The sequence below is a fragment of the Equus quagga genome, chromosome 1 (genome assembly GCF_021613505.1).
Source record: "Equus quagga isolate Etosha38 chromosome 1, UCLA_HA_Equagga_1.0, whole genome shotgun sequence".
Classification (NCBI taxonomy): domain Eukaryota; kingdom Metazoa; phylum Chordata; class Mammalia; order Perissodactyla; family Equidae; genus Equus; species Equus quagga.
This window is the reverse complement of record NC_060267.1, coordinates 132,989,715-133,003,317: the sequence shown is the minus strand read 5'-3', so window position 1 is coordinate 133,003,317 and position 13,603 is coordinate 132,989,715. Positions and strand designations below refer to the sequence as shown.

Genomic DNA, 13,603 nt, shown 5'->3' with positions numbered 1-13,603 from the left:
AATTGCCATTCATGATGTGTAAATTATGCTTGGTTATAAAATAATCAGATCCTAATGGGAGAACAGTAGGACCCTCACTGGGCTGCCATGGGCTCTTTCCTGAGTTTATGAACAGACATCTGCCTGCTTAATCATCTCGCAGTGTAAAGTGCTTACGACCCACATCAAAGTATACTTACATGAAAATTTTGGAAGAACCCCTATATAAGTCAGAGTCAGTGTAGAATGAAAGAGAAATTATAATGAACTAGAATTTGACCAGGTCTCCCTGGAGTGCTCGGTGCTTAAAGTGTTGTGCAGGTGGTGGGTGTATGTGCTTAGTTTCTGGGTACCAGAATGTGGCCAAGGTTTGTTCGTCAGGTGAACAGCCCAGCTCTCTAACACCTGACCCACCTGCTGGCTGGTGCGCTCAGCAACAGCATGCACCTGGCTTCCTGGCTGCCTCGCCCTGTGCTAGGGCAGGAGCCCGCTGGACCTCTCCCCTCTAGCCCAGCATGTTCATCAGTGTCTCAGACATGTCCTCCCTCACCTTTCATCAGTTAGGAAAGCCAGAGATCTCTAAAAGCCCACACTACATTTTTTAGTTAGCCTATGACGTTGGGTGTCTGTACAAAACTGGCTTTCATTGGCCCATTTTGGCATTCAGTCAGACTTTCAAAATCACCCCATAAGCATTCCCATACTGTTTTTCAGTAAGTGACCTTTCCCCTGGTCAGATGTAGCCAGAGATCAAACCGTCCTCAGCTGGTGGCAATGCCAGTTCTTGACCCTGGGCCAGTAGAATACCACCTTAGGAGACCTCAGCATTCTGTGCTGGGCCTCATTGCAGAGGCAATGCCTAAGGCCACCTTCTCATTTATTCAGTCTTTCAACACATGCTATTTGGGCATCTACAATTTGCAGGCCACAGGCACAAAGATGAAAGAGACTGGGTGTCCTTACCTTCTGATGGTATAACTATCCAAGTGGAACTGTTCGTTCCTACACCCCCTCTCGGCACACGCCAGGTCCCCCAGGGGAGCAACACACATCATCTCCCTTGGTAGCCTTGTCCCCAGGCTCCCGGGTCAGCTGAGCATGAACACTCTCGGTCCACTGTTGGCTGTTTTTAGCTGCCATAAGTCATCATTTTTTGCAATATTTAACTTGCTGTGCTCTCTCCCCCAACCTCTGTAGATCTTTCTTTTCTGTTGCCTAATTGATTTTCATGTTGGTTTTATTTTTAGAAAATTGTAGCGGCAAGTATATATAAACATATATACGGTGAAGTCGTTGCTAAAGCAAAAGCACTTTAAAGACTGTACTCGTTTTGCTTCCCCACCTTTGGTTTTCACTGAGTTTCACAGGACGTGCTATTGGTCATGGTCATCTAAATTGTTTCCCGTCCTGTATTTCATTGTCTCCAGCCTGGGGCCTGAGCTGGGGCCATCTTGGTCAGTCACACTTGGCTCTGTGACATGCCAACATAGTCTTCAAGAATGAATGATCTGGCCTGAAAATGAGGAATCGAGCTTGCGTTTGTATTCTTTGCAAAAACATTTTGGATGGCCCTTTCCATTGTCCTGCTTGCATGCTCACCCAGCCCTCTCCATCCTGCTGCCTTCTCCCACGCTCCCCACCCTGCTTGATGGTGGTTTGATAGCTCTCGTGGACTTGTCTCCATCACAGTTGGTCATAACATCACCAGCTGCTAAAATGTCAGATGAGGGCTGCTGGCAGGCTCACTTTTGCTCCCTCTTTGATGCTAGTATGTTCCTTGAATGGTGAAATGACCTAGCAGCTTACTCTCCTTAACCCAGGGAATGGCTGTCGCTGATGTGTAGTCTTTTCCCATTATCATCATTGCTGCGAAAGCAAAATACTTCTTTAAAAGCCATGTCTGCCTTGTTATTACTTACTGAAGAGCATGTAGTCATGTAGTCAGTAGGAGCCCACTCTCAGGCACCTAAGAATTGTCCCTGACTTGTCAGGTACCCAGTTTGGACTCGGTGCACTCAGTTTCTTGTCGTGAACCCGTCGGCAGGTTGTTCAGCCCTCCATTCTGTATGCTGACCCTTTTCCAGGGATCAGGTCGCTGGTTTCTGGACGCAGACTCAGCAGTCCCAGAGACAGAAGCCCTTCGTCCCAGAGCTGTTAGATGCCAGGTCAGAAGTAGTCAGAAGGAGGCTCCCCTAGAACACTGGATTCTCAGAATGCCCCAGGTTAACTGGCTCTGGGATGCTGGTTTGCTTCCCATCTGAATTGGGAAAGCACATCTTCTCAGCTTTTCCAGGATAGATGGGAATTAATGCAGAAAGTGAGGACTGATCCGTTTGATTGCGTGCGGGGAACTCAGGGCTTGTTTAGCACCTGTAGTTGCAGGGGGCTGGCCCTGAGCCTCTATCTCAAGAGCCCACTTGGGAGCCTGTGAGAAGAGGCTGGAGGGAACATCAGGGGAGCCCCAGGGATTGAAGGAGCTTTCCAGACCCTGGCAAAGAGTTTGACCACCTGAGGCTGAGTGGCCATCTCCCCGTAGGGTTCCCAGCTGAAGAATGTGGCATCTGAGGGTTGCAAGGAGCTACTGAAGTCATCTAGTCCAAACTCTGAGATGACACTGGGGTTCCCTCTACTGAAAACTGATCATGCAGCCCCTAGCAGCTGTCTTTGGAAAGCTATCTGGGGAGTGAGTCCTTCCCCAATCTCATGTCATCTGATGGGTGTCCTGTGGTTGATCCCAGAAGTCCGGCAGAGCATCAGCACACTCACGTGCCATTTTCACCCTTTACCAGCTCCTTTTGTTTCCAGGCAGCCTCCACCCTTTGTATGGAAGATAGAGATGGAGTCTAATCTCTTTGCATGCATCAGAGTACTGAACTCTCATCAGTTCCAAAAGAACCCACTGCTCAGCTCTAGTGGTCCCCCTCTCTGACCACTCCAGACCTAAAGGGACTTAGCTGGTGCAGGTGACCAGGTGAAGACATGGCCCAGCTCTACCCTGACTTAGGACTGTGGTTCTCCACTCTGGCAGCACATTAGAGTCACCTGGGAGCTTTTAAAACCCCCAACGCTCAGACACACCCCAGATCAATTAAATAACAATCTTTGGGGTGGGATCTAGGCATCAGATAAGTGTTAAAGATCCCCAGGCAGTTCCAGTGTGCAGCCCAGGGTGAGAGCTCCCTGCTCTTTTCATCAGGCTGGCATTAGTAGTTTGGGCAAAGCCATTCTCAGGGTATCTCCAACTTGTAAGATATTTTGGCAACTTGCACTGTCCCCCAGTGCTACTAGTGACATCCTCCCCTCAGTGGTCCTCCCTGCCCAGTGTGGCATGTGGGGGAAGGGGATGGTGTCGCAGGTGGCATGGGGGTGCACGCAGCTTGGTGTGCCATTTGCTCTTTCCTGCCTTTCTTGCATGTTGTGCTGCCTTGCCCCTCCACAAATGTTGTCTCCTCTTCATCTTTGTCTTTTTAAACAAAAGAATACCCAGGGCTTCAAGTTCACGGCCCAAGATTTGTCATACTTCAAAGATATCAGTTGAAAAAAGAGATGTGCACTTCAAAAGCCAGTTCGGCTGCTAACGGGAGGGGGTGGTGCGAGGTTCGTCAGACTTGGAGCAGGACAGGGAGCAGCACGCAGAAGGGGCTTGGGCCAGATGTGGCCAGAAGGAATCTCCCCAACCAACAGGCCTCCTTATTCTCTTGCAGGTCCAACACACAAGTTATGGACATTTCAAAAGTACACTGTAATGTGCGCTGTCTTATGCCCACGCTGGTCCCCTTGAGCATAGGCACACAGAGGCGTGCATGCACGCACACCCCACACTCCAGCTGCATGGGTGAGACTGAATCCTCCCTCCACACAGCTCTCAGGGAGATGGTGTGGGAAACTTTGGAAAACTGATTCCTTCATTTGTTAGTCTTGAGTTAAAAACCATCATCTGTCTCTTTAAGGAGGTGTTATTTGTTTTGAGATGAGATAATAGAAGAAGAAAGTAAAAGTAGTGACCCTGGGCTGGACAAACCCATTGAGAGTTCACATTCTGAGCATTCCAGGGGAAGCAGGGACCTCTTTTTGACTGTATCAGAACTGTTAGTCCCGGGTTTGCAGTCTCATTGCTGAATTTGAGTTGTGATATGGTATGCCTAAACTCCTTATTTTCTATGAATTTTATAGAATTTTATATTTGATCTCAGGAGGCAGCTGTTGATGAGAGGCAGATTTGAGAACGGAACCCTTACTTTCGCTGTATCCCCAGGGAAGAGAACCTGTCAATCTAGCGTGCACATCCACGCGTGTAGACACACCCTTCACTGTACACACACTGTGCAGAAAGGCTCCCTGGAAGCCTGGGGCTGCACTCAGCAATTCTGGGCCCGCCACCTCCCACCAGCAGAGCCTCCTTCCTTTGTTGGTTACCAGGTAGACCAGCTGCTTGTGGAGGTGACCCTTATGAAGGGAAAAGGAAGGCCATCATTGCCCGACTCTCATTCAGCCCTTACTATGTAATTTAAAGGTGCCTCTTGATGTTCGTTAAGAGTGTGCTTACAAACTCTATGCATCCTCTTAAACTCTTATTGAACATCTAATAAGTGCCGGATACCATGCTGGGCCCTGAGCAAAGTGAGACAAGGTCCCTGCCCTCTGGGAGCTCACAGCCTGAGGGGGTGACAGGTGCACACAGGGCAAGGAGTGCTGTGGTTCTGCATCTTGGGGCCTGAGCTACAGGAACCCAGCCAGACCTCAGAGGAGATGGAACTGCTGGAGCTCAGGCAAGCCGATCCTAAGCTGTTTCTTCCCAAGATACATACGGAGCTGAGCTTTCTCTTCTCTGACAACAGTCTGAGCTGTAGGTTGGGCCATGAAGGCTTCTGTAGGGAAACCAGCCTCTCTCCTACTCACACTGACTCAGTCTGTTCAGCTCCTCAGCAGCCCCGCCAGAGACGGCATCATTGGACACATACTGCCCAAGGGTGCGTCCCAGAACAGACTGTGGTCCAGGAGGTCTGTGGGCTACGGCAGCTGCCATGATTCTGCCCCGTTTGCTAGAGTCATTCGATTCCTTGGAGTTAGGAGTGGCCTGCTGCTGAGACCCACAGTCCTGACTAAGCAGTGTCCCCACGAGGATCAGAGTCCCTCTCTGCACTTCTGTCTTTAGGGACACTGAGGTCTTGCAGCATTATCTTTTACTGGATGTCTGTCAGCCTTGGAGCAGCCTGTCCTGGGCTGTGCATTAGAAAGTAAGGTGTCCGAGCCTGTGTCAGTGGCTGCCCAACCAAGTCCAGTTCCAAGCAGCGCCCCTGGCATTTTCTCAGGGAGGGAGCAGGCATGTGGTCCCAGGACATTAACCACAAATTTTTCCAAAGGGGGAGGGGGATGTCCTCCTGAACCACTGCTTCATTCCCAGTTCATTAATGTGTGTTCAATCTTTGATTTCTTAAAGCCAACTGAAAGTGAAAATGTCCCTGTCCCAACTGCTACTCCAGGGGTAAGATCAGTGATGAGTCCCCAGGGGCTGGGCCTTTTCCTTGAGTTTATTTGACGATGTTGAGTTTTCCACTAGTTTTTCTGTATTCTCCATGGTTGTCCTTCTAGAACGGTGTCTGCAGTGGTTTGCATTCATCATTAGTGTCCAGTTCTCTTGATCAGCCCAGCGTTCTCCTCTTAACACACCAGGCCACGTGGACATGCATGTGCTGTGTGGACGCAGTTTTCCAAGCCCTGTGTTGTTAGCATGTAACTTTTCCTTTCACATCATGCTTTTTAAGGTGAAAAGGCCCTAGAAACACATCTTCGATTCTTACCTCTATCACCTTTGTTTGCATCTGTTGCTGTTTTTCTGAAAGTGTTGCATGTTCTACTTTCCATTGGGTTTGACCTCTCCATGATAACCCTTCAGAACTCTGAAGAGAGCAATAGAATCTCCATCACCTTTTTCCGTCTTTTCCGAGTGATGCGATTGGTGAAGCTTCTCAGCAGGGGGGAAGGCATCCGGACATTGCTGTGGACTTTTATTAAGTCCTTCCAGGTAAGAGCCATGCCAAGGGCTTCTCTGTTTGTCTTTGAAGATCATATGTAAGTCAGTGATTGTCCCGTGTCGTGGAGGATCCAGACTCCCTTCTGCATGACTACTGTGACCACCTGGGTCACATGACCACCTGAGTCAACAGCGAATATGGAATGCTGGAGACACCCGGCCCAGTATTACCTGGGTAAATCAAATAAGATTAGTTGCTTAAAGGAAACAAAAATGAAAGCAGTGAGGACCAGCAGCTGAGAGATCTGCAATATTTCCCACACTGATAGAGATAGAGCCTCCAAGCTCCTCAGTCCTCCCCCGGCTGCCCAGTCTGGGATGGTGATGTTTTAGAGTGAGGGTCCCAGTGGACTCCTGGAAGCCTAACAGCCTCTTGCTAGGATGGCTTCTCCTCATAAGGCTGCAACTGTCCTGTCTGTCAACTAGTCTAGATACGAATCAGAGACCACTTCCCCTGAGCCAGCATACCATCACCAGTCTCTGGGTTATCCATTGTCTGGACAGATTACAGAGTTGAGGACATTTAGGCATAAGCCAAGTCTCATTTGTCATCTCTTCTTGTTAAAAGGTGCACCCATGTAGGGAATTTGTAGATATGCAGAAACATTAGCAAGTGAATCATGAATCCTTGCTTCTTTGTTATTTGACTATTGTTAATTCAAACGTAATAAATACTCCCATTAACAAATGAAGCTATCCAAAGATATATAAAGGAAAAGTTCACACTGCCACCCTCCATCTCTGAGGGAACCAGTGTCAACATCCCAGGAAGCATTTTTCTGTGTTGGGAAGGATTTTAATGCATAAAGAGGAGAAGGAATGGCATCTGGGGAAGGAGGCAGATCCAAGAACTTAATGAAGGAAAATCACAAGTCCTGTTGGGGAAAATGAGGTCGTAGGAGGAACTGGAATGCACCTGTGGGAGAGGCGGGGCAGAGCGGGGGCCCTCAGACAGGTGAGCCTCAGTCTTGGTAACAGATAAAATCCTAGACAGTTGTTACCAAAGTTTCTGAATGAACTGCTATAAAAATAGAATGAATTCATGCAATAATAAGAGCAGTTATTAAACTTTTTTTTTTAAAGACTTGGTCACTGTAGATAAAGTCATGTCAGAGAGTAGTGGTTCCTAAAAACCGAGAAACAGTGCCAACAGAATTCTGAAATATTTGGTTATCTGGGAAGAAAATGCATATGGATATGGTGAGGAAAGTCTGAAACGAACCCTGTGGGAGTCTATTAACCAGGCCAGCTGTCAGGATGGTGCTACTGCACCAGACCAGGCTGGCAGCCACAGATCCAGAGCTGGCACAGGTTGGAAAGTTTTTAGCCACTGGCTTTCTGATGACCTTTCTCAGGAGAGAAAGTGGACACTTTAAGCATGTGTGATTGGCATTAGGTTTAACAGTCTGGGCCCTCCCTGGAGCTGTGCCATACATGTGGATGTCTTCTGTCACATGAGATGAGGTAGAAAAGCAGTTGAGAAACGTTGAGTTAAAGGACTGGGGGTCTAACCTGACCCGTTTACTTGTATTTGATGTTCCTAAGAGAACCCAGGCTTGCTGACCACCCAGCTAGCTCATTTTCTTCCCTAGCTCAACCCCCGACTCTGTGGTTCTTTCAGAAAGGGTGCATTTTAAGAAAGGTATCTTGCTTTCTACAGCAACAGCCAGAAAGTGGTTCTTCCCCTCTGACCCAGTAATTCCACTCCTAAGACTTCACCCTAAGGAAATACTTCAGCAGACACAAGGTGATTTTGCATAAAGATGTTCCTTTGCAACATGATCTACAGTAGCCCCTTGCCCCAACCCCAAACATGCCCACAAAACAAAGTGGAAGCAATCTGAACGTCCAGTATTCTGGAATGGTTTGATCAATTATGATAATTTCAATGAAGGGATGCAATGATGAATTTAAACATCATTATGAGAGTGATGTGTCTCCCTTGACACTGTTCAGGATCAGGATACACTGTTAATGGCTCTGGAAAGCACATCCTGCCTGCAGCTTCGTAACACTAGGTGTGCATGTGGCTGGTATACTCAGGCCTGAGGTCGTGGTGCTGGGCTGGGGTTTAAGAAGTCCTTACTCACTGTTGATGTCCTTTCAATATAACACGGAAAAGCAAAGCATGTGGCCCCATGTGGGTCTTGGGTCTGCGCCTGAGCATTCCCAGCAGCAAGAGGCCTGCGCTGAGGCACGTGCTTCCTCTGTTTCAGGCACTCCCCTATGTGGCCCTTCTCATAGCCATGTTGTTCTTCATCTATGCAGTTATTGGCATGCAGGTAAGCTCCAGCCACCTCTCCCCAGGGTCCCCTTGGCTGGGTAGCCCCAAATCTGTGGCAAGATATACTTTGGCTACGTGGAATGGAAAGACAAGGTCATTATTTTTCAGCTAAATGCCTTGGCTGCTGAAGAGGTCTGGAGATGAGAAAACCCTGGCTTGTAGGAGAGCTCCACAGGAAAGGGCCTGTGCCAGAGAGGACCAGGCTCAGAAGAGCAAGGAGAGGTTGGAATATGCCACAGAAAGCTGGAGTTAGTGGTACCCCTCACCCTCATCTGAGTCTTGGGAGAGTCACCTGATTGAGAAAACCCATAGTTGATTTTAGCAACAGGAAATGGTTATTGTAACCAAGTGAGAGTCTCATTTGAAACAAACGATTTCCAGATGCTATGATGAGGGCTGAACTGGAGCCATCATCTTGCCTCAGGAGCATCCCTTTAGGAAGAAGCGTGAAACCAGACCTTTCTGTGACCCTGGCTGAGGGGCTGCAGGATACTTCCCAGCTCCTCTTGGGGTGGGAAAAGTGACTGGGGCTTCATTAACAGCTAAGTCCTAACACGAACTGGGTGAGTGAGGGGCAGAGCCTCCAGGCGGAGAGGGAAGTGGTGAGCACATGCAGGGCTGGACCTCCCCGTTGGCCTCTCTGCCACATTCTCCCCTGGTTCACATGCGTCTTTCAGATAAGGGAGGGATGTGAGTGACAGAGGCGGTCCTCCAGCAGCAGGGAAATGGTTGTGCTTGTTTTCTTATTCTGAAGGCATAGAAATACTTGCACGTCGCTAGGAATCTTCCCAGGAGTCACAAACGAAGAGTCAGCACACTGGAGCCCCTGTAATTCAGCAGTGTGTGATGCTGTGTGCCCTGAAGGGTCTTTTACGACATGATGTTCTCACACAAAACAAGAGTTGTCTCAGGGAACTGTGAACCGCATTGCGCATACCACCACGGTTCACTCAGAGGCTCCTCTATAATGTCAGTCTGCTTCTATAATTCCCACGAGTTAAATATTTACTAACTTCCCCTGGCTCTTAGGGTAAAGCCCACCCTCCTCTTGTGGCCCACAAGCCCCTGCCCACCGGCCCCTGTGCGTGTCTGCAGCCCGACCTCTGTCTGCGCACACTCGTTCATTTCCTGGAGCACCTGTGTGTGGCGCCTCTGCTCCTTTGCAGGTGGTGCTCCCTCTGTCTGGAACACTCTTCACCCTCCTTGTCACTTGGCAGGCTTCTACTTAACCTTCAGTTCTGGACCTAAATGTCACCCCAGGAGGCCTTCCCTGGCCAAGCTCCCAGCCTCAGATATGTGAGCCTTTCCTGTGCTTTCCTGTCCAGCTGGACCATCCCAGCTCTCATCAGGAGGGGTGGCCTGTCTGGTTACCTTTGTGTTCTCCCCGGGGTAGGAACTCCTTGAGGGTAGAATGTGCCTGACTTCACCATGTTCCCAGTGGTTAGCGCAATGCCCACCACTCAGTCACGTCCAGCACATGTTTGTTGAACGAACGAAGTGCCAAGCACGTGAGAAAGCCCTCGTGGGTGTTGATCAGACTTGAGTCAGTTCTAAATTCACATATGGGATTTTTTTGGTATGACAAAATCTGTTCTTTTTTTCTTATTAATTCTTCACCTAGATGTTTGGGAAAGTTGCCATGAGAGATAACAACCAGATCAACAGGAACAACAATTTCCAGACCTTTCCCCAGGCGGTGCTGCTGCTCTTCAGGTGACTGCGTCTGACTTGGGCGTGTCTCTAGCTCTGGGCTCCAGAGTGACAGAGGACTGTGTTTGTATTCTTACACAGAGACCCTAGCATTCCAGGCACAGGGGCATTTTGCTGCACTATTGAAACTGCGGTGGTCGTTCAGATTGTGACTGGCTTAAGGTTTTTCCATTTGGGAGTTAGTAGGTCTACGAAGGGCCACCTGGAGAATTGAAGGACTTATGTTTACGCATGGGAGCACGTACTTAAACACAACCAGAAACACCGACATTTAGCAGGAACATAAAGGCCTTTTGCACCGCCAATGGAGAACATCCTAAGGTGTACAATTCAAATTTTATGGGATTTACCCCAGTTAATTAACTTTGTAAACAAGGTACCTCAAGGTGAAAGAACTTTCTAGAAATCATACAAGTAATTTCTAATGACTCTAGTGACTGGATAGCAAGTCACTTGCAAGTTAGGTAGTTTCCAGTTCTTTGCTTTCAACAAAATTGAACAGGGATCTAGTCAAGTTGTCAGATGTTAGGTGATTAGAAAATAATTAATAATCATTAAAAAATTACAGTGTAAGTGTTTAAAGTAGAGAAGACACAAAAACAAACTCCATTTATATGAAAGAATTGATGTGCCTGTATCAAATGATTGTTATAAATCAAAGGGAGTTGTAGCAGGGCCTCAACTGACCGAGATAAGTTGCATTTGAAAATAAGCAGGGATTTCAGGTTTTTACTAATTCAGACTGGCTTTTCCCCAAATTACTTGGGTTTTGCTCTAACTAAAAACTTTTTTCTTAAAATTTCTTAAAAGTCTAAGCCTCAAATCCCTTCTTCCCCTACTAAAGCCCTTTCCTTGCTTACTCTAAAAAAGGTGTGCAACGGGTGAGGCCTGGCAGGAGATCATGCTGGCCTGCCTCCCGGGGAAGCTCTGCGACCCCGAGTCGGATTACAACCCCGGGGAGGAGTACACGTGTGGCAGCAACTTCGCCATTGTTTATTTCATCAGTTTTTACATGCTCTGCGCTTTTCTGGTAAGTGATCAGAACAGCTCCTCCTCTTGATTGATAGATGTTTGTGTAGCGGTTGGGATGCAGACCAGTGATGTTGCCCTGTCAAATTGCTATGGGGTCTTTTGTGATGATGAGCAGTGTACTCTCTACTTGGCAGTCGGAGGTTTTTCCTTAATCAGGCAAGTGTTACTGCTGCCTTTGTTGTGAGCAGGCATTTCGTGCTAACTAACAGGCTTTGGGCAGTCACACCCAGCTTCTTAGGCTGCTGATTCCTTTGTGAAAATTTCAAAGCCACTATGAGTAGCAGTGACTTAAGTGTGAGTTATCTGGTGGCAATGAAATTGTAAAACTGCAGTATGCTTTTAAGGCTAGATAATACATCCCCGTTCCTTCCCTGGGACTACACCAAAGCTATTTTGGAAAACTAGAAGCCTGCCTTTTTCTCAAACATTCTCCAGAAAGAATGTTCTTACAGCCTCTCTTGGAGAAATGGGTTCAAAAGTTTCACGACCCTTATAATTAGGAAGTACTTACTAGGCTCTAACTCAACCCATCCCACTACAGCTGAAGCCCACTCCTTCTGATTTGCTTTTTCAGATCATCAATCTGTTTGTAGCAGTCATCATGGATAATTTTGATTATCTGACCCGGGACTGGTCTATTCTGGGGCCTCACCATTTAGACGAATTCAAAAGAATATGGTCAGAATATGACCCTGAGGCAAAGTAGGTTGCAAAGGATTCCATCTGGTTTGTGTGGGCTGTTTCTGGAATGTTGGCTGTGATTTTTGTGGAAGGTGGGATGGACTGGAAGCTGGGCCAGTTCGTGCTGCCCTGGACCTCATGTCATACTTTGTCTCCAGGGGAAGGATCAAGCACCTCGATGTGGTGACACTGCTGCGCCGCATCCAGCCTCCCCTGGGGTTTGGGAAATTGTGCCCACACAGAGTAGCTTGTAAGGTAAGTGTCGATGAAAATCATCCATAACCAATCTATAAATGAAAATTTGGGTGAGTTTATTCTGAGCTAAACTGTGAGGACCATGGCCTGGGGCCTTTCTCCCCGAAGGAAGAAAGGGCACCAAAGAAGCAGGGCGTACAAAGTGGTTATATACCCCCAAAGAGGATGTTTCACATATGATTGAAATGTCCCTTTTACAGTAGTCGAGAGACTGCTCTGTTGGCACAGTGATTGATGGAAACAGCAGGTAGGTCTGCTGTCTCGGTGGATACAGCAGGGTGACAGGTCTGTTGTCTCGAGCTGGGTGGTCACAGGTGAGCACAGCAATCAGTTCCTAGCCTAAGGAAAGATGCTTATCCTAAAGGAAATGCCAATGTGGGGGGAAGTTGCACCTTTATCTTAAGGGCATTTGTTCTTGCTATAGCAAATGTTTAAAGCAGATATGCAATGCGTGCCCGATAGCCACAGTCAGGCGCTTTTGGAAAAACAAAGTCAGGCAGAATTAGGTCTACACCAAATGGCTTCCTCACGTATTCCAATATATCCTATTGCTTGCCAGTTCTATTTGTCGTAAGTGTCTTGGTTGTGTGTCTGACAGCCTGTCTTGCAGGCGCTCCCTGCTTCATTCAACAAACACTAAGTGACACTCTGTCAGGCTCTGGAGATGCAGGTGAATAACATGTGGTTCCTGTCCTTGAAGAACTCTCCAATACGTAACTCTTAGGACACCCTTTCAGCCAACATAAGAATAGGAAGGGAATTATGTAATTTGCCACTGGGTGGATAGAGGGGAAGGTGACGTTTGTGTCAGGTCCAGAAGGAGAGAAGTAGGACTTTGTCAGAGCGAGACAGGCATTGCAGAATGGGAGCACAGAGGGCCCAGACATGGAGGCAGGAGAATAGGAAGTCATTGGTGTGGCTAGAACATAAGAGAAAGTGGCAGAAGGCCACTGGCACAAGCTGAGCATACCTGTGAGGAGCCTTCTATGCCATGCTGAGTCCTGTGGAAGAAACATGAGTAGACTTCAACTTTAGAAAGTTGACTCGTGGCAGTGAGAAGTGAACTAGAGACAGGAGAACCCCCAGGAGAGCTGCTGTGGATGTCTTAAGTGTGAAGTAACAAAAGCCAGAGTGAGGGCAGGGAAGTGGGAATAGAGAGCAGGGGAGTGGCTTAGAGATCTACTTAGGAAGGAGAATGGAGAAGACTTGGTGACCTGGATATTTCATAGCTTCTGTGATGGTGGACGTGGTGATGTGTGGATCACACAGCTTCTCTGCTGCCAGAGCTCTGTGGCAACCACTTTGCACGGGCTCCTTTCCTGATGAGCCATGCATCACTCAGGGATGGATCCAGATCTCCCACCCCACTTCCATAGTTGGCACATCAGACCATGTCTCTGTGAGCCACAGTTGAGATTGATTTTCCTTCCATAGAGCTCACGGTGACCCACATTGTGTTAGTTGTTGCAACCTAAAAGGATTCCCCTTTTTAAAGGAGAAATGCAAGGTTTGCCTGTTGAAACTCTACCCTGTAGAAATCTAGCCAGTCTCCCCAACAACTGCTCCCCTCCCCACACAGATCCTAGGGGATTCCAGGGTCAGGAGTTCTACCACACCAGGGGTCCTGG

The 13,603-nt window shown here is 48.0% G+C and overlaps 1 protein-coding gene across 1 annotated transcript in view; it reads left to right on the top strand.

Annotated features, from left to right (window-relative positions):
* CACNA1D (calcium voltage-gated channel subunit alpha1 D) overlaps positions 1-13,603 on the top strand; it is a 175,266-nt gene that overhangs the window by 124,193 nt on the left and 37,470 nt on the right. The window contains exons 29-34 of the mRNA XM_046685745.1: positions 5,876-6,004; positions 8,230-8,295; positions 9,919-10,010; positions 10,878-11,037; positions 11,614-11,741; positions 11,879-11,975. Coding sequence (XP_046541701.1) covers positions 5,876-6,004; positions 8,230-8,295; positions 9,919-10,010; positions 10,878-11,037; positions 11,614-11,741; positions 11,879-11,975 — 672 coding nt within the window. The remainder of the gene's footprint in view (positions 1-5,875; positions 6,005-8,229; positions 8,296-9,918; positions 10,011-10,877; positions 11,038-11,613; positions 11,742-11,878; positions 11,976-13,603) is intronic.